Source organism: Sturnira hondurensis, unplaced genomic scaffold (genome assembly GCF_014824575.4).
Source record: "Sturnira hondurensis isolate 20B ecotype Veracruz unplaced genomic scaffold, ASM1482457v3 Scaffold0020601, whole genome shotgun sequence".
Taxonomy (NCBI): domain Eukaryota; kingdom Metazoa; phylum Chordata; class Mammalia; order Chiroptera; family Phyllostomidae; genus Sturnira; species Sturnira hondurensis.
Genome location: NW_028093232.1, coordinates 2,773,969 through 2,790,379, shown reverse-complemented (window position 1 = coordinate 2,790,379; position 16,411 = coordinate 2,773,969). Strand labels below are relative to the sequence as shown.

The following is a 16,411-nucleotide window of genomic DNA, read 5'->3' as shown; positions in this document are numbered from 1 at the left end:
CCATTCGCTCATTGGTTTGTTCAGCGAGGGCCTGGACCACAGGCAGCATTCCGGGCTGTGGGGACCAGCCGTGAGCAAAACGGGACTCTGTTTGGGTGGGTTCTGCATCCGTCTGGAAGGTGGAGCTGGCAGGCTTTGCTGGCATGTGGGGGCAGGGCTGTGAGAGAACAAAGGCTGCAGGTGTCAAGTAGGTGAGGTATGTACAGGGCTGTGGTTCAAGGGAGGATCCAGGTGGGAGAGCGAAATCTGGGAGTTATCACCACAGGGACCACATTGAAGTCCATGAGCCTGAACCCCCAAGGGAGTAAGTGTAGAGGGAAAATCAGGAAAGCCCAGGGCCTGAACCCTGCCCTCCACCACCCTGTTGGGGACAAGGGGAGGGGAGGGGCAGGAGGCACCTGAGAAGGGGCAGCAGCTGGGGCTGGAGAACAGCAAGTGAAGAAAGCACTGGAGAGGAGCATGGTCAGCTCTGTCAAGTGATGCCCTCGGGTCACATGAGATGAAGCCTGAGCACCACCCTGTGGACGTGGAAACTCGGTGGCTGTTGGGGACTCACTCGAGTGTTGGTGGGGTGACGGCCAGCTGACTAGCACCCGTCAACTCCACCCTGTGTGCCACCTGCCTCCCCTGGCAAGTCCAGGCTTTGCTGGTGGCGGGAACCAGAGTCCCACAAGGGCTCCCGACCCCAGGTCCTGAGGGCGGGAGGCCGTCAGATCCAGTCCCCAACCAAGGCCCCCTGTGCCCGCAGTGCCGCTGCCGCCCTGGCTTCCGGCTGAAGGATGATGGCCGCACCTGTGCGGATGTGGACGAATGCAGCACCACCTTCCCCTGCAGCCAGCTCTGCATCAACACCCACGGCAGCTACAAGTGCCTGTGCGTGGAGGGCTATGCCCCCCGCAGTGGCGACCCCCACAGCTGCAAGGCTGTGACCGGTGAGACAGGGTGTGGAGAGTGTGGGAGGGCCTCGGCAGCTGGGCACTGTAGAGGCAGGGCTGGGGACCTGGGAGGCGGCTAGAATGTGCCCCCAGCTAGTGGCTGAGCCAGGACCCTCTGTCTGCAGACGAGGAGCCGTTTCTGATCTTCGCCAACCGGTACTACCTGCGCAGGCTCAACCTGGACGGCTCCAACTACACACTGCTCAAGCAGGTAGCAGACCCAGCCTCCTGTGCCCGCTGGCGCCCAGGCCCAGTGGGACTGCCGGCTCCTGCAGCCCCACGTCCCCACCCCCACCCCCCCACCCCCCCACCCCAGCTGGGCCCACATCTTCACACTGCACGGCCTTCTCCAGCTGCTGCTGCCTCTTGGCTCTGCAGTCAGACCCGGCCCCACCCCCCATCCAGGGCCTGAACAACGCAGTCGCCTTGGACTTCGACTACCGGGAGCAGATGATCTACTGGACAGACGTGACGACGCAGGGCAGCATGATCCGCAGGATGCACCTCAACGGGAGCAGCGTGCAGGTGAGGCTGGCGGCTGGCTCCCAGCCCACAAGGGGTGTGGAGACCCAGCCCCTTGGCCCCACCCCAAGGGTGCTCTCTGTTTCCAGGCCAACTCCCTTGCTCCCCACCCACCTGCCCCAATTATTCCCCTCCCCACTTCCTTGCTGAGTCACTGCAGGACTCTGCTTGTCCTCACCTGTCCCTCTCCTCGAAGCCCAAAGAAAAGTCCAGGAGATCCCTTTCCCTAGTTCTCAGTAAGTTTCTCTTTATATCTGACCCCCCTTCAATCGATGTGCCCAGGTGCTGTGGAGTTGGGGGGTGGCCTCTCATCTAGAGACCCCTTTCCTAGAGCCTCAGCTGCACCAGACCCATGGCCGGTCTTTTCCACTATCCTCGCGGGCGAGCTCCCCACTTTTCACCTAGGGGAGCCGAGCCCCGGAGAGGCGGAGGGTCCTCTCCCAGGGCTCTCAGGCCCTTCCCTCCCTGTCTGAAGGTGCTGCACCGGACCGGCCTCAGCAACCCCGACGGGCTGGCGGTGGACTGGGTGGGCGGCAACCTGTACTGGTGTGACAAAGGCCGGGACACCATCGAAGTGTCCAAGCTCAATGGGGCCTATCGGACGGTGCTGGTCAGCTCTGGCCTCCGTGAACCCAGGGCTCTGGTGGTGGATGTGCAGAATGGGTAAGCAAGCGAGGATGGTTGGGGGAGCCTGTGGAAGCAGCTGCCACTGGAGGGGCCAGTCACTGGATCTTTCTGGGCTCATGGCCCACACTCCTTCCAGGTATCTGTACTGGACGGACTGGGGTGACCACTCCCTGATCGGCCGGATCGGCATGGATGGGTCTGGCCGCAGCGTCATTGTGGACACCAAGATCACTTGGCCCAATGGTCTGACCCTGGACTACGTCACTGAGCGCATCTACTGGGCGGATGCCCGGGAGGACTACATCGAGTTTGCCAGCTTGGATGGCTCCAACCGCCACGTCGGTCAGTCCCGGCTCACGGGCCTGATGGGGCTGCAGCTCTAAGGGGTCAGGCCTTTGGGGTGGGAGTGGGCGTAAAATCCAGGGGGCATGGTCCAGGGGTGTGTGGGTCCAGCGCACTGCAGGGTGCACCCCTGGGGTCGGCCTGGGCATGAAGACCCCTCCCGAACACACCACCTGATGCCCAGGGCGAGGCAGATGGGTGTGGAAGGCCCTGGGCTGGCACACTTCCGCACCGCCCGCTTCCCAACCAGCGGCCCTAATGCCCTTGGGTGCGGGAGCCTGCTGTCAGCTGGACGGGGCTCCGAGCCCCAGCCCTGCCTCACATTAGCTGTGTGACCTGGGGAAGCCGCCTAACCATCTGGGACTGGGCAGCCCCGGCCTCACAGGGCTGCTGGGGGATTCAGGAGGTCCAGTCGGGAAGGTGTCCAGATGCTCTCGGTGCTGACCTGTCCCCTCCCCTGTCTGCAGTGCTGAACCAGGACATCCCGCACATCTTTGCCCTGACCTTGTTTGAGGACTATGTCTACTGGACTGACTGGGAGACCAAGTCCATCAACCGAGCCCACAAGACCACGGGCGCCAACAAGACCCTCCTCATAAGCACATTGCATCGGCCCATGGACCTGCATGTGTTTCACGCCCTGCGCCAGCCAGATGGTAGGTCACTGGGGGGGTGGGCCCTGGTGAAGTGTGAGCTGGCGTGAGGGGCCCCTGGATGGAGTGGGGCCCCTGGATGGAGTGGGGCCCCAGCAGGGTTGGGACCCTCACTGTCTCCCTGGGGCCTCCTGCCCAGCCCTTCTCCAGCGTGGACCGAGCAGTGCCTTCCAGACACTGGGGGATTCGAGAGGCTGTAGACAGGCTGTAGTCGGCTCTCAGGAACTCAGCCCAGCCTGGGAGCAGCCCTGGTGTCTCGTAGCAGCAAGTCCCTGAGGCCAGTCAGTAGGGTGGGCCTGGGTGCAGGGACCCTGAAGGCAGGCAGACAGGCTGGCCATAGCGAGGGAGGGCCCGGCTGAGGCAGCTTGGGCCCCAGTGTGGCCTGACCCTGGGGCCTCGAGAGGCTTTCCGGTCTCTGGCTCCAGCTCCCTCCTGAAACAGCAGGGTTCGGATGCATCTCACCTTGGTCCAGAGAGGGAGAGGGAGCCTCTGAAAGATGGCAGGAGGGTTGGTGGCGAGGGCTGCCCTCACTCTGCTGGGGGCCAGTGACCCGGGGGCAGGGGCAGGGTGGGGTCCATGAGCAGCCCAACCGGCCGCCCTTGAACTGCTTTTTCTGTGGCAGTGCCCAATCACCCCTGCAAGGTCAACAACGGTGGCTGCAGCAATCTCTGCCTACTGTCCCCCGGGGGCGGCCACAAATGTGCTTGTCCCACCAACTTCTACCTGGGCAGCGATGGACGCACCTGTGTGTCCAATTGCACAGCAAGCCAGGTGAGGCTCTTCTGCTGGACCCCATCTGCCAATGCCCTGCTCCCCCACCCCCTCACACCAGTCCCCCCACTCCTCCTTGGACCCCAGCCCCCTCTCTAATGTCCTCACGCATCTGGTTTTCCCACGCTAACACCCCCACATTTCTTGCCTACCTCTTGTCTCCCCACAGCAATACTTTTACACCCGTCACCTCACACAAACACCCCCACACCCTAACCCAGAGCCCCCCTCACCAGTGCTCCCACCCTGACCTCCACACCGATACCCCCTCACCTGGCCTCCCTCCACTGGCCACCTCCCAGCCTTCCATCCAGCCCAGCCTCCTCCTAAAGCACCCTGACCCTGCTTCTCCTTTGAAACATCCCAGCCCCTCAAAAGAACCGCCCCCCGAGTTCCCCAGACCCCCACCAACCCCTCTTGCCCCCACCTGCCCTCCAGTTTGTGTGCAAGAACGACAAGTGCATCCCCTTCTGGTGGAAGTGTGACACGGAGGACGACTGTGGGGACCACTCCGACGAGCCTCCAGACTGTCGTGAGTGCCTGGGGTGGGGATTCGGGGGGGCTCCCCTGCCCCGCCCACACAGGAGCCCCTGAATCTGAGGGCCTGCGTGGCCACGCCCAGCCACAGCCCCTCTGACACTCGGCTCCCCTCCCCGCAGATGAGTTCAAATGCCGCCCCGGACAGTTTCAGTGCTCGACGGGCATCTGCACGAACCCTGCCTTCATCTGTGACGGGGACAACGACTGCCAGGACAACAGTGATGAGGCCAACTGCGGTAAAGGGCTGCCCCTGCCCCCGGCTGCTCTTCTTTCGTCCTGTGTCCCTCCTTGGGATCTGGGAGTGTCATACTGTGCCTCCGGGGTGAGGAAGCACAGCCCACAACAGACTGCTCTCCAGGCTGGTACCCTGCCGCTCCAGGACCTGAGCCCACACCTCCCCCTCCACCCACCCCCTGCCCCTGCCCCACCATCCACCATTCCTTACCCTGCTCTCTCTCCACCTCCAGACATCCATGTCTGCTTGCCCAGTCAGTTCAAGTGCACCAACACCAACCGCTGTATCCCCGGCATCTTCCGTTGCAATGGGCAGGACAACTGCGGAGACGGGGAGGACGAAAGGGACTGCCGTGAGTGCCCCAGGCTCTGGGCAGGGCACGGGGTGGGGACAAACAATTCACATTGAAATCTACCCACCAGTAATTTTTTTTAAAGATTTTACTTCTTTTTAGAGAGGGGAAGGGAGGGAGAAAGGGAGAGAAACCTCAATGTGTGGTTGCCTTTGTGCTCCCCCTCCTGGGGACCTGGCCCACAACCCAGGCATGTGCCCTGACTGGGAATCGAACCGGCAACCCTTTAGTTCACAGGCTGCCATTCAATCCACTGAGCCACACCAGCCAGGGCCCACCAGTAATGTTACTAGGGGGGAATATACGTTATATGGGGTGTTACTTGGTTTGCTCATAAAATCACCATTGTGCTCGACAGAGAGATAGATGTGCTATGCAGATCTTGCAAACAAAAAGCACCAAAATCGGAGATAAACTCTTCCTTCCTCCCAAGAAATTGCTGGCAGGAAGCAGGGAGGGGCAGGGCTGGGAAGAGGAGGAAGATAGTGATTTGAACTGTGGTGGGAGGCAGAAAGGGCAAGTCCTCATTCTGTCCCGGACCCCACAGCTGAGGTGACCTGTGCCCCCAACCAATTCCAATGCTCCATCACCAAGCGCTGCATCCCCCGAGTCTGGGTCTGTGACCGGGACAACGACTGCGTGGATGGCAGCGACGAGCCTGCCAATTGCAGTGAGTTGCCTGGTGCTCCTGAAGCCCGAAGCCCACCTTCTGCAAAGAACTGCCCCCGCCCCCAAGCCTCTGCAGCGCCATGGTGTCTGCCGCTCGTACCAGCCCCACATTCGACCCCCTCAGGAGCCCCACCCCGCCTCCCCCTGCCACAGCCCATCCATGGAAGTGGCCTCTGATCACCACTGGTACCTCCCTCCTGCAGCCCAGATGACCTGCGGGGTTGATGAGTTCCGCTGTAAGGACTCTGGCCGCTGCATCCCAGCACGCTGGAAGTGTGATGGAGAGGACGACTGTGGGGACGGCTCCGATGAGCCCAAGGAAGAGTGTGGTGAGCTTCCTGGGCCCCGACTCCCAGGGGAGGGCGTCCTGCCCGGGTAAGGGGGAGGTGGCATCGGCTGCAGGCGGCAGAGCTGGGCAGCGGCTGACTGGGTCCCGGCGTGGCCTGCCGCCTGGAACACTGCCGCCTGCTGTTTCGGGCTGGGCTCCCCCACTCCCCCACTCTTGGACACCCTGGCCACGCACGTGTGAGCCCCTGACATCTGCTCCCGACTCTGTCCCTGACTGTCCCCCGACCTTGCCTCCCCTAGATGAGCGCACCTGTGAGCCCTACCAGTTCCGCTGCAAGAACAACCGCTGCGTGCCGGGCCGCTGGCAGTGCGACTACGACAACGACTGTGGGGACAACTCCGACGAGGAGAGCTGCAGTATGTGCCCCACCACCGCCCAGCCAGGGCCTTCCCCAGGAGACGCCCTTCTCAACACCCCTGCCCACACCCACACCCAGCTGCACCAGGGCTGGGGGGCAGGAACCCCTCCCGCCTCACCCCACCCCACTCCATGTTGTGTATTTGAGTCTGTACCATTTCACCTCATCTCATGTTTCTCTCCATTTCCACACTGTCCTCTCGGGGCTGCAGAGGTAGGTGTCTCTGGCGTGCCACGTTCCCACCACACCCCTGCCTCTGCCCGGAGCCCACCCGTCCCGCACTGTGCCTCAGCCCATCGCCCTTTACTGGCCGCTTCCTGAACCCTGGTGCTTGTCTTAGTGGTCTTGTCCCGCCCCTCCCTGCCCCGCACACAGTGCCCTCTCTTGTGCGTCTGTCCCAGAGGGGTAGGCGAGCGCCCTCTGTGTCCGGCTGGTCCCACGACGGCAGCCAGTGGCGGCCCGGGATTGGCTGAGCGTTTTGGTCCTCACGCACAGTCACCTGTGGCCCTCAGAAACCCAGCAGTGGGTGACATTACTCTGCCCAGGGCTGCGGTGGCCCTTGAGGGTTGAGTGCCCATGCCCACCCTCCTGCGGCCTGTCTCATCCTTCCCCAGCCCCTCGGCCCTGCTCGGAGAGTGAGTTTTCCTGTGCCAATGGCCGCTGCATCGCTGGGCGCTGGAAATGCGATGGGGACCACGACTGTGCGGATGGCTCAGACGAGGTGGGTGAGGAAACCGGAGGAGGGGGTCGCAGCCGGTCGGTGAGGGCCCCCAGGCCTGACCTGCAGGCCCGCCCCCATCCCACAGAAAGACTGCACTCCCCGCTGCGACATGGACCAGTTCCAGTGCAGGAGCGGCCACTGCATCCCCCTGCGCTGGCGCTGCGACGCCGACGCTGACTGCATGGACGGCAGCGATGAGGAAGCCTGTGGCACTGGGGGTAAGCCCCTCCTGCCACTCCTCACTGCTGGCACTCCGCCCAGGGGCCCATTGGCCCCGCCCCTGCCCCCGCCCCCAACCCCCAGAGCAGGGCAGCGCCTGCCCAGCTCTCCTGCCTGTCCTCAGAGCCAGCGTGTGAAGCTAGGGTGAGAGTAGGTTGGGGCTTGGGACAGGGACCCCGACAGTGAGGACAGGCATGCTGGTTCTGCCCTGTGGGGCGAGGACAGGGACTCCCAGCCCAGTGCTCCTCCGCTGGATCTGCGGTTGAACTACACAGTAGGCTCCCGCGTCGTGCCACGACCACCAGAGAAATAGGACAGTCTAGGCCCTCTGGACACTCTTCCCAAAAAGGCCTCCTCTCCCCTAAATACCAGAGGAGGCCGCTCCCCGCCCCAGCCATCAGCTGGTAGAAAATCCCCCTGGGTGTGATCTTGCCTGGCCGCTGCTCTGGGAGGGAGAGGTCTGGGTAGGGTCCTGCCGCCTGCTCCCTGCGTGCGGCTCAGCGCCCGTGCTGTGCTCTCTGCCCCTGGCGAGCAGTGCGGACGTGCCCCCTGGACGAGTTCCAGTGCAACAACACCCTGTGCAAGCCCCTGGCCTGGAAGTGTGACGGCGAGGACGACTGTGGGGACAACTCAGATGAAAACCCTGAGGAGTGTGGTGAGCCTCCAGGATGGAGCAGAGCGGGGCTCCCAGGCTCTGGGGGACAGGTGGCTGCCCCTCCACCCCCACCCCGGGGCTGACTTCGGCTCTGCTCCCTCAGCCCGGTTTGTGTGCCCTCCGAACCGGCCCTTCCGCTGCAAGAATGACCGCGTCTGCCTGTGGATCGGTCGCCAGTGTGACGGCACCGACAACTGCGGGGATGGAACAGATGAGGAGGACTGTGGTGAGCGAGGGCCCCAGGGGGAGAGCTCAGAGGCCTGCAGTGAGGTAGGAGGTGGGGCGGGCCACGTGGGAGCTGTGTCCGCGAAACGGGCTCGTTAGGAGAGCGAAGGCTCCGTGGCCGAGAGCCTGGGGGCCTTACCTGATGGGCCTCCATGTAGAGGTAGAGAATGAACGTCTGACCTGCTTCCCCTGCAAGCCTGAGAGATGGCAGGCTTGGGTCCTGCCCTCACCCACAACTGACCTGGACCCCTCAGGGGGGAGGGGTGGGGTGGTGAATGCCCAGGACCTGAAGCCCCCACCCTCTCCAGAGCCCCCCACGGCTCAGACCCCCCACTGCAAAGACAAGAAGGAGTTTCTGTGCCGGAACCAGCGCTGTCTGTCCTTCTCCCTGCGATGCAACATGTTTGATGACTGCGGGGACGGCTCGGACGAGGAGGACTGCAGCACCGGTGAGGGGGCTTTCGGGCCACTGGGGGCCGGAGACCCAATGCTTGGCCTGGGGCAGCTCAGGGGAGAGGCTGCACTCTTTGTCCCCCACAGACCCCAAGCTGACCAGCTGCGCCACCAACGCCAGCATCTGTGGGGACGAGGCACGCTGTGTGCACACAGAGAAAGCCGCCTACTGCGCCTGCCGCCCGGGCTTCCACACAGTGCCAGGCCAGCCCGGGTGCCAGGGTAAGACAGCAGGATAGAGCAGGGTGGGGGTGGGGCAGGCAGAAAGCCCAGCCACATGGGGTGCCTCCGCAACCCTCCCGTGTAACCCCCAGACATCAACGAGTGCCTGCGCTTCGGCACCTGCTCGCAGCTCTGCAACAACACCAAGGGCAGCCACCTCTGCAGCTGTGCTCGCAACTTCATGAAGACACACAACACCTGCAAGGCCGAAGGTACTGGCCCAAGCAGAGAGGGGACAGGAAGAGCAGGCTGGGCTATGCAACACCTGGACATAGGCTGTGCCCAAAATGGGGGTTTTCCTCCTTGCACCCTCGCCCCAGGGTGGAGCCCCAGGCCCACAGGTGGGGTTGTGGTGCACAGAGGGTGTGGCCCCAGGCTGGCTCACCCGAGGAAGTCAGGGCTGGGGCCACACACGCACACCCCATCTGTGCCTCCTCCCCCCACTCCCACTCCCGGGGCGGGCGGCACAGATGCACACTGCCACACTTAGAGTCACACGTGCCCCGCTGGCGTACTCCCTTTGTGCTTTTCCGTTTCAGCTTTACTGAGATGTGCTGACAACACTGTCAGATGTCTGATGTGGGGCTGGGCGGGCATGCATGCAGCTTGTGAACAGGTTGTCCCGTCGCGTTGATTAACACGTCCACCACCTCACGTGGTCTACCTTTTTGCCTTTGAACATTAAGTTCTTGCCTGTATGCTCCGACACACACCTGCAGCTCCCTCGTGGGTGTTCGGGAACACGCCCACACGCCGCTCACACACACCCCCCATGCACACTTGGAGGCACGCCTATCCACATGACCCCACCCACACACCCAAGTGCACTCTCATGCACATGCATGCCTGCATCCCCAGTGTCCAAGCACAAAAGCCCACGTGTGTGTGTGTGTGCCCCGAGCACACAGCAGACAGTATGTAGCAGAGTGCCTGGTGATGCCAGCCCCAGGCTGTGAGGAGGCGGAAGCCCTGGGGCGGGAGGAGCGGAGATGGCTTTCTGGAGCAGCAGGCCCCACTGCATAGGCTCTGGGGAGGAGAGGAAGACATCAGTTCAAAAGTTCGAGGGCTGGGGCAGCACTGGAATGGCGGGATGAGCAGAGGCTCCTGACGGCTGGGGGAGGGGGGGTGATCAGGAGGGACTCATTAGTGTGCAGGGGGCCAGGCTGTGTCCAGCGTGCACCTCAGGCGTGCTCTTTTGGGCGGGCACTAGGCCCACCAGCCCTGGCCCCAGCCTCCTGCCCTTGCCTTTCCCCGGACACCCGCTCTGGCCTCTTGCCCCTCCAGGCTCGGAGTACCAGGTCCTGTACATCGCTGATGACAATGAGATCCGCAGCCTGTTCCCCAGCCACCCCCATTCAGCTTATGAGCAGGCTTTCCAGGGGGACGAGAGTGTCCGCATTGACGCTATGGACGTCCATGTCAAGGCTGGCCGTGTCTATTGGACCAACTGGCACACGGGCACCATCTCCTACCGAAGTTTGCCCCCTGCTGCGCCGCCCACCACTTCCAATCGCCACCGGCGAGAGATCGACCGGGGTGTCACCCACCTTAATGTGAGCGCCCGGCCGGGGGCGGGGTCTGCGTGAACTTAGTGGAGAGACACCAAAGAGCAGTTGGTTCTGAGCAGAGCTTGGAAAGGACAGTGGAGGGGCAGAGGGTGAGACTGGAGGGCAAGGGCCGTCAGGGTTACCGCGCGGCGGAGGCGGCGCCGGCCGCAGGTGGGCGGAGCCGGGAGGACCAGCCATTGGCTCTGCCACGTGGCAGCCTCAGAGCAAGGCCCGGCGGGGGGGGGGGGGGGGGGGGGACCCCCCCGGGGCGCCCCCCCCCCCCCGCGCCCCCGGGGGGGGGGCGNGGGGGGGGGGGGGGGCAACCTGTTTGGTGTCTTTGGGCCTCACTTTGTGCCTTTGTAAAGCAGGGTGATAATATCTAATCCAGCAAAATATGTGAAAGCTGTAAGGGTGGCCCACAAGATAAGTGTCCATAGAATCTCTTCCAAGCCAGGGGATTAGCTCTCGGTCTGGGATGAGTTTTTAGCAGAGATGGGCTGGTGAGCTGGGGGTGGGTAATGGGCAGGAAGACGTAAGGTGGTAGCTCCTGACAGTGTGATCCCCATTCAGATTTCAGGGCTCAAGATGCCAAGGGGCATTGCCATCGATTGGGTGGCTGGGAATGTGTACTGGACTGACTCGGGCCGAGACGTGATAGAGGTGGCGCAAATGAAGGGCGAGAACCGGAAGACACTCATCTCCGGCATGATTGACGAGCCCCACGCCATTGTGGTGGACCCGCTGAGGGGGTGGGCAGGGCTCTGGGGGAGGTGTCTGGGCGCGGGGGGGTGGGGGGGGCTAGCACCCCAGGTGCGCTCTCCCTCCCAGACCAGCCTGAGGTTGAGTCTCCCTCAGCCTCGGGCCTTCCCGCTCCAGCCGCTCTGCCCAGGACTCCCAGCTGGCCTGCTCCGACAGGGGCCTGGCTTCCACTTGGCAGGCTGGCCTGGGCAGCCAGGGTGCTGGCCACTCCTCTCCTGCAGGGGGCAGCTCTGTCCACATAGCTGACTCCGGATCAGCACACTGTGGTTTTAGAGTGAAAGATTCTTTTTTTAAAGGTTTTATTTATTTATTTTTAGAAAGAGAGGAAGGGAAAGAGAAAGAAAGTTAGAAAAACATCAATGTGTGGTTGCCTCTCATGTGTCCCCCACTGGGGACCTAGCCCACAACCCAGGCATGTGCCCTGACTGGGAATCAAACCAGTGACACTTTGATCCTCAGCCCGTGCTCAATCCACTGAGCTACACCCGCCAGGGAAAGATTCTTAACCTGGCCAAGAAACTGACTCCCCCCGACTCTCTCTGGAGGAGACAGATAGATTACCCTTGTTCTAAGACCCAGAAGTCCCTGTGCCTAGGCCAGCAATCTGGTCTTCATTGGCCTCCTCTGGAAGCCTCGGGTCCTAACCATACCCACCCCTCTGCATCCCCAGCACCATGTACTGGTCAGACTGGGGGAACCACCCCAAGATTGAAACGGCAGCGATGGATGGGACCCTGCGGGAAACACTGGTAGAAGACAACATCCAGTGGCCCACAGGTCTGAGGCAGCCGGGGACAGAGGGTGTGGAAGGGATAGGTTCACAGGGAGGAGAGGGAGCCTGGACTGGGGTGGAGCAGATGGATTGTGGAAAGCCATTGGCACAGCAAGCCATTGGCAGTGGTTCTGGGAATTAGGTGGGGCCGACAGGTGTGGAGAGAGCTCTGTCTACCCCATGCTCTCTGTGTTCCTCAGGCCTGGCCGTGGACTATCACAACGAACGGCTCTACTGGGCAGATGCCAAACTCTCCGTCATTGGCAGCATCCGGCTCAACGGCACTGACCCCATTGTGGCCGCTGACAGCAAACGAGGTCAGCCCTGACTTCGTCCCCCCAGCTGGGCCTCTCTCCACTGGGCTCCCCGTGTGCCAGCCCTGCAGGCCTGAGGCCCACCCCGGCCCTCGGACCCCCTTGTCCATGTGTTTGTTATGCCAATGAATATTGAGCTGGGTGGAGGTGACAGAGGTGGCAATAGGAACTTAGCAAAGGTGGGGAGAGGCAGCAGAAGTTGGTACTGGCTCCAGAATCTCAGGGTGGTCAGTCCTTGTGCTGGTAGCAGCCACTGGAGGACAAGGTTGTCGGGGAGGAGATTTGGTTTTGGACACGTCGGACTTGGGGCGCCTGGGAGCCATGGAGAAGTCAGAATGAATCCTGGAGAGCGTGACCCTGGCCTGAGTCCCCTCCTGTCCCTCTAGGCCTCAGTCACCCCTTCAGCATTGATGTCTTTGAGGACTACATCTATGGCGTCACATACATCAATAATCGTGTCTTCAAGATTCATAAGTTCGGACACAGCCCGTTGACCAACCTGACAGGCGGCCTGAGCCACGCCTCCGACGTGGTTTTGTACCACCAGCACAAGCAGCCTGAAGGTGGGCAGCGAGGGCACCCGGGCTAGGGCACTGGGTCTCCAGGCTGTGGCCTGGGCTCCTGGCAGGCAGGGAAGGTTCTGGGTCCACAGAGCTCAGCCTCCTCCGCTCCACACCCACAGTGACCAACCCTTGTGACCGGAAGAAGTGTGAGTGGCTCTGCCTGCTGAGCCCCAGTGGGCCTGTCTGCACCTGTCCCAACGGGAAGCGCCTGGACAATGGCACCTGTGTGGCCGTGCCCTCACCAACACCCCCACCGGACGGTATGCTCACACCGCTCCCCTGGTCCCCCTCATGGCCCAGGACCCTCCTACCTGCAGCCCTGAATTCCCCTCTCCCTGGCTTGGCCACCACGGCCTGTCCTTCCCATAGCTCCTCGGCCGGGAACCTGTAGCCTGCAGTGCTTCAACGGCGGTAGCTGCTTCCTGAACGCACGGAGGCAGCCCAAGTGCCGCTGCCAGCCCCGCTACACGGGTGACAAGTGTGAGCTGGACCAGTGCTGGGAACACTGTCAGAACGGGGGCACCTGCGCTGCCTCCCCCTCCGGTGCGCCCTTTGGTTCTCTCCACAGGACTACTCCAGCCCCTGGGCTCACCACCACCCCCCCCATGGGCCCCGCCTCCGGCCAGCCTGAGCCCCACCCTGCCTTGCTTCACCTCTGCCTCCCCTGAAGCCTCCTGCCCACAGCCCAGTGTCCCATTCCTCTGCTGTCTCCCTCCCACCTCGGAGCCCTGCCCCTCTGCAGTGAGGGTGGGTGGTTCAGTGGGTCACGGGCCGCTCACACATCCTCTCCCACCAGGCATGCCCACGTGCCGCTGCCCCACGGGCTTCACGGGCCCCAAGTGCACCCAGCAGGTGTGTGCGGGCTACTGTGCCAACAACAGCACGTGCACGGTCAACCAGGGCAACCAGCCTCAGTGCCGATGCCTGCCCGGCTTCCTGGGTGACCGCTGCCAGTACCGTGAGTCAGCCATTTCTGGGCCCCGGGGATGGTGAGGGGAGCCTGGGGTGGTAGCCACAGCGGTGAGTTCTGGGGAGGGGGGCCATTCATAGCTCAACCAGGCCTGGGTTGCTGGCATTCCCTGGCAGAAGTGTCGGCCCTTCCCCTGAGGAATTGAGCTGTCTGGCCTCAGGATTATTCGAGCAAAAGCAGTGCCCTGTCAGGATGCTCAAGGATGTCCTCCTACCCTGGAGCCTGTGAGGTGGGGCAGCTGGGGGCTCAGGAGGAGGTGGGGGTCACCTAGAAGACCTAGGGCTCCACTCAGGTGTCCAGCTCCCCACTACACAACCCGTGGAGGACCCTCATGCATCTCCTCACCCCCCCAAACCACAGGGCAGTGCTCTGACTACTGTGAGAACCTCGGCACGTGCCAAATGGCGGCTGACGGCTCCCGGCAGTGCCGCTGCACCCCCTACTTTGAAGGGCCCAGGTGCCGCGTGGATAAATGCAGCCGCTGCCTAGACGGGACCTGCATGATCAACAAGCAGAGTGGGGATGTCACCTGCAAGTGAGTGGGGCCCTGCCCCCACAGCGGTGCCTAGCAAGACCCTGCCCTGTCCCAACTTTATGCCCCCGATCTTCTCCCAGCCCTGCCCTGCCCCTCCCTCAGTGTCTCAGGCACCCCTCTGCCAGCCCTGCCCCAGCACCCAGTACCCCACTTCTTCCGCAGCTGCTCTGATGGCCGGGTGGCCCCCAGCTGCCTGACCTGCGTTGGCCACTGCACCAATGGCGGATCCTGCACCATGAACAGCAAGATGATGCCTGAGTGCCAGTGAGTTGGGCCTTAGCCTCACTGAGGCCTGAATCACCCCCCTTCCCCAAATCTCAGTCCCCGGTAGCCATGGCTCTGGAAGTCATGCCTGCTCAGCTCTGCCCTCCTATCTGCAGGTGCCCACCCCACATGGCAGGACCCCGGTGTGAAGAGCAGGTGGTCAGCCAACAGCAGCCTGGACGTAGGTGGCAGCGGGTGGGGAGGCAGGGCCGCCAGGACCTGGGATGGGAGGGGCTGCGCCTCCTGTGCCTTTCGAACCATTTCCCACCTCCTCCCTCCTAGACATGGCCTCCATCCTAATCCCTCTGCTGTTGGGGCTGCTGCTCCTTCTGGTAGCCGGAGTGGTGTTCTGGTATAAGTGGCGAGTCCGGGGGTGAGTGATAAGGAGTCTGGAAAATTCTCATCATTACCACCCTGGCCTTACCCTGAGAGACCCCCTGATCCCTGTACCTCTGCCTCTCCCCAGGGCAAAGGGCTTCCAGCACCAGCGGATGACCAACGGGGCCATGAACGTGGAGATTGGGAATCCCACCTATAAGATGTACGAAGGCGGGGAGCCTGATGATGTAGGGGGCCTGCTGGACGCTGACTTTGCCCTGGACCCTGACAAGGTGGGCTGGGAAGACAAAGGAGGCGGCTTCCAGGGCAGGGACAAGAGGCTGTGGATGGGGTGTCTAAGGGTCTTGAGTTGGACGATGGAACAGAGGTGGGGAGTGGGGTTCCGGGGCCATGGATCCCAGCCTCTGAGTCCCACCTGAACCCTCTATCACCTTGCAGCCCACCAACTTCACCAACCCAGTATACGCCACACTCTACATGGGTGGTCACGGCAGCCGCCACTCCCTGGCCAGCACGGATGAGAAGCGAGAACTCCTGGGCCGGGGTCCCGAGGACGAGATAGGGGACCCTTTGGCATAGGTCCCGTCTCAGTGGACTTCCCCTAGAGAGCCTCCTGCCCCTGCCAGAGAAGTCCTTCAGTGAGCCCCCTTCTGCCCAGCCAGCCCTCCCCGGCCCTGCCGGGATGTATAAATGTAAAAATGAAGGAATTACTTTTTATATGTGAGTGAGCAAGCGAGCAAGCGAGCACAGTATTATCTCTCTCCGTTCTCCTTCCTGCCCGCTCCTCAGCACCCCCCATGCTGCCTTCAGGGAGGGGAGACATGGGGGGCTCGGGGGGCTCCTTTGGCTTACAGGTATGAGGGGCCCCTGCCTCCCACCTTCCCACCAAAATGCACCCCCACTTGAAGAGCTGGTTGTGCCATTTCCCCCTCTCTGTACAAGACACTTTGCCAGGGCTCTCCCGTCTAGTTCACCCCACCCCCTCCCAGCTTCCTGAGGGCTACTTCTGGGGAGCAGAGTCCTGTGCTGCCCCTGTCTGGAAGATTTGGCTCTGGCTGAGGTAGCAAAGAAAGGATGGAGTTTTTTACTTCTTGGGGTGTCCATCCCATGCCCCAGCCCCCATTCTAGGGGCGCCGTTGACATGGCCACACTCAGAACCTTTCCCAGACAGGTATCCCCTCTCCAGTGCCCCCACGTGGCCCCCAGGGCTGGAGACTTTCTTTGGTACGCAGAACCCCAGCTTCCCCTCCCCCCTGGGGAAGAGGTGGGGCACACCAAGGAAGGGCAAAATGGGCAGCCCCGCTTTGGGGACACGAAGGTTTTAATAATTTTTGCTGAATTCCTTTACAACTAAATAACACAGATATTGTTATAAATAAAATTGTAAAAAAAAGAAAAAGAAAAAGAAAAAGAAAAAAAGCCACTTGTGTCTACCTTTGAGTGGGAGACTCTGGGAGCTGGGCGGTACTTGCCAGCTGCAGCCACCAGAGGGAGCCCTGC

The 16,411-nt window shown here is 62.3% G+C and overlaps 1 protein-coding gene across 1 annotated transcript in view; it reads left to right on the top strand.

The window, feature by feature from the left end:
- Positions 1–16,293, top strand: part of LRP1 (LDL receptor related protein 1) — a 79,568-nt gene extending 63,275 nt beyond the window's left edge. Inside the window, exons 56-89 of the mRNA XM_037030030.1 lie at positions 749–932; positions 1,061–1,146; positions 1,341–1,460; positions 1,933–2,120; positions 2,221–2,426; positions 2,894–3,082; positions 3,702–3,850; positions 4,289–4,382; positions 4,510–4,626; positions 4,858–4,977; positions 5,525–5,647; positions 5,850–5,975; positions 6,235–6,351; positions 6,968–7,074; positions 7,160–7,292; positions 7,829–7,948; positions 8,052–8,174; positions 8,482–8,622; positions 8,714–8,848; positions 8,941–9,060; positions 10,133–10,401; positions 10,966–11,144; positions 11,825–11,931; positions 12,127–12,243; positions 12,627–12,803; positions 12,923–13,063; positions 13,173–13,346; positions 13,600–13,761; positions 14,134–14,308; positions 14,471–14,572; positions 14,689–14,753; positions 14,855–14,945; positions 15,039–15,183; positions 15,350–16,293. Coding sequence (XP_036885925.1) covers positions 749–932; positions 1,061–1,146; positions 1,341–1,460; positions 1,933–2,120; positions 2,221–2,426; positions 2,894–3,082; positions 3,702–3,850; positions 4,289–4,382; positions 4,510–4,626; positions 4,858–4,977; positions 5,525–5,647; positions 5,850–5,975; positions 6,235–6,351; positions 6,968–7,074; positions 7,160–7,292; positions 7,829–7,948; positions 8,052–8,174; positions 8,482–8,622; positions 8,714–8,848; positions 8,941–9,060; positions 10,133–10,401; positions 10,966–11,144; positions 11,825–11,931; positions 12,127–12,243; positions 12,627–12,803; positions 12,923–13,063; positions 13,173–13,346; positions 13,600–13,761; positions 14,134–14,308; positions 14,471–14,572; positions 14,689–14,753; positions 14,855–14,945; positions 15,039–15,183; positions 15,350–15,490 — 4,743 coding nt within the window. The 3' untranslated portion in view covers positions 15,491–16,293. The remainder of the gene's footprint in view (positions 1–748; positions 933–1,060; positions 1,147–1,340; positions 1,461–1,932; positions 2,121–2,220; positions 2,427–2,893; positions 3,083–3,701; positions 3,851–4,288; positions 4,383–4,509; positions 4,627–4,857; positions 4,978–5,524; positions 5,648–5,849; positions 5,976–6,234; positions 6,352–6,967; positions 7,075–7,159; positions 7,293–7,828; positions 7,949–8,051; positions 8,175–8,481; positions 8,623–8,713; positions 8,849–8,940; positions 9,061–10,132; positions 10,402–10,965; positions 11,145–11,824; positions 11,932–12,126; positions 12,244–12,626; positions 12,804–12,922; positions 13,064–13,172; positions 13,347–13,599; positions 13,762–14,133; positions 14,309–14,470; positions 14,573–14,688; positions 14,754–14,854; positions 14,946–15,038; positions 15,184–15,349) is intronic.
- Positions 16,294–16,411: the final 118 nt, after the last annotated feature.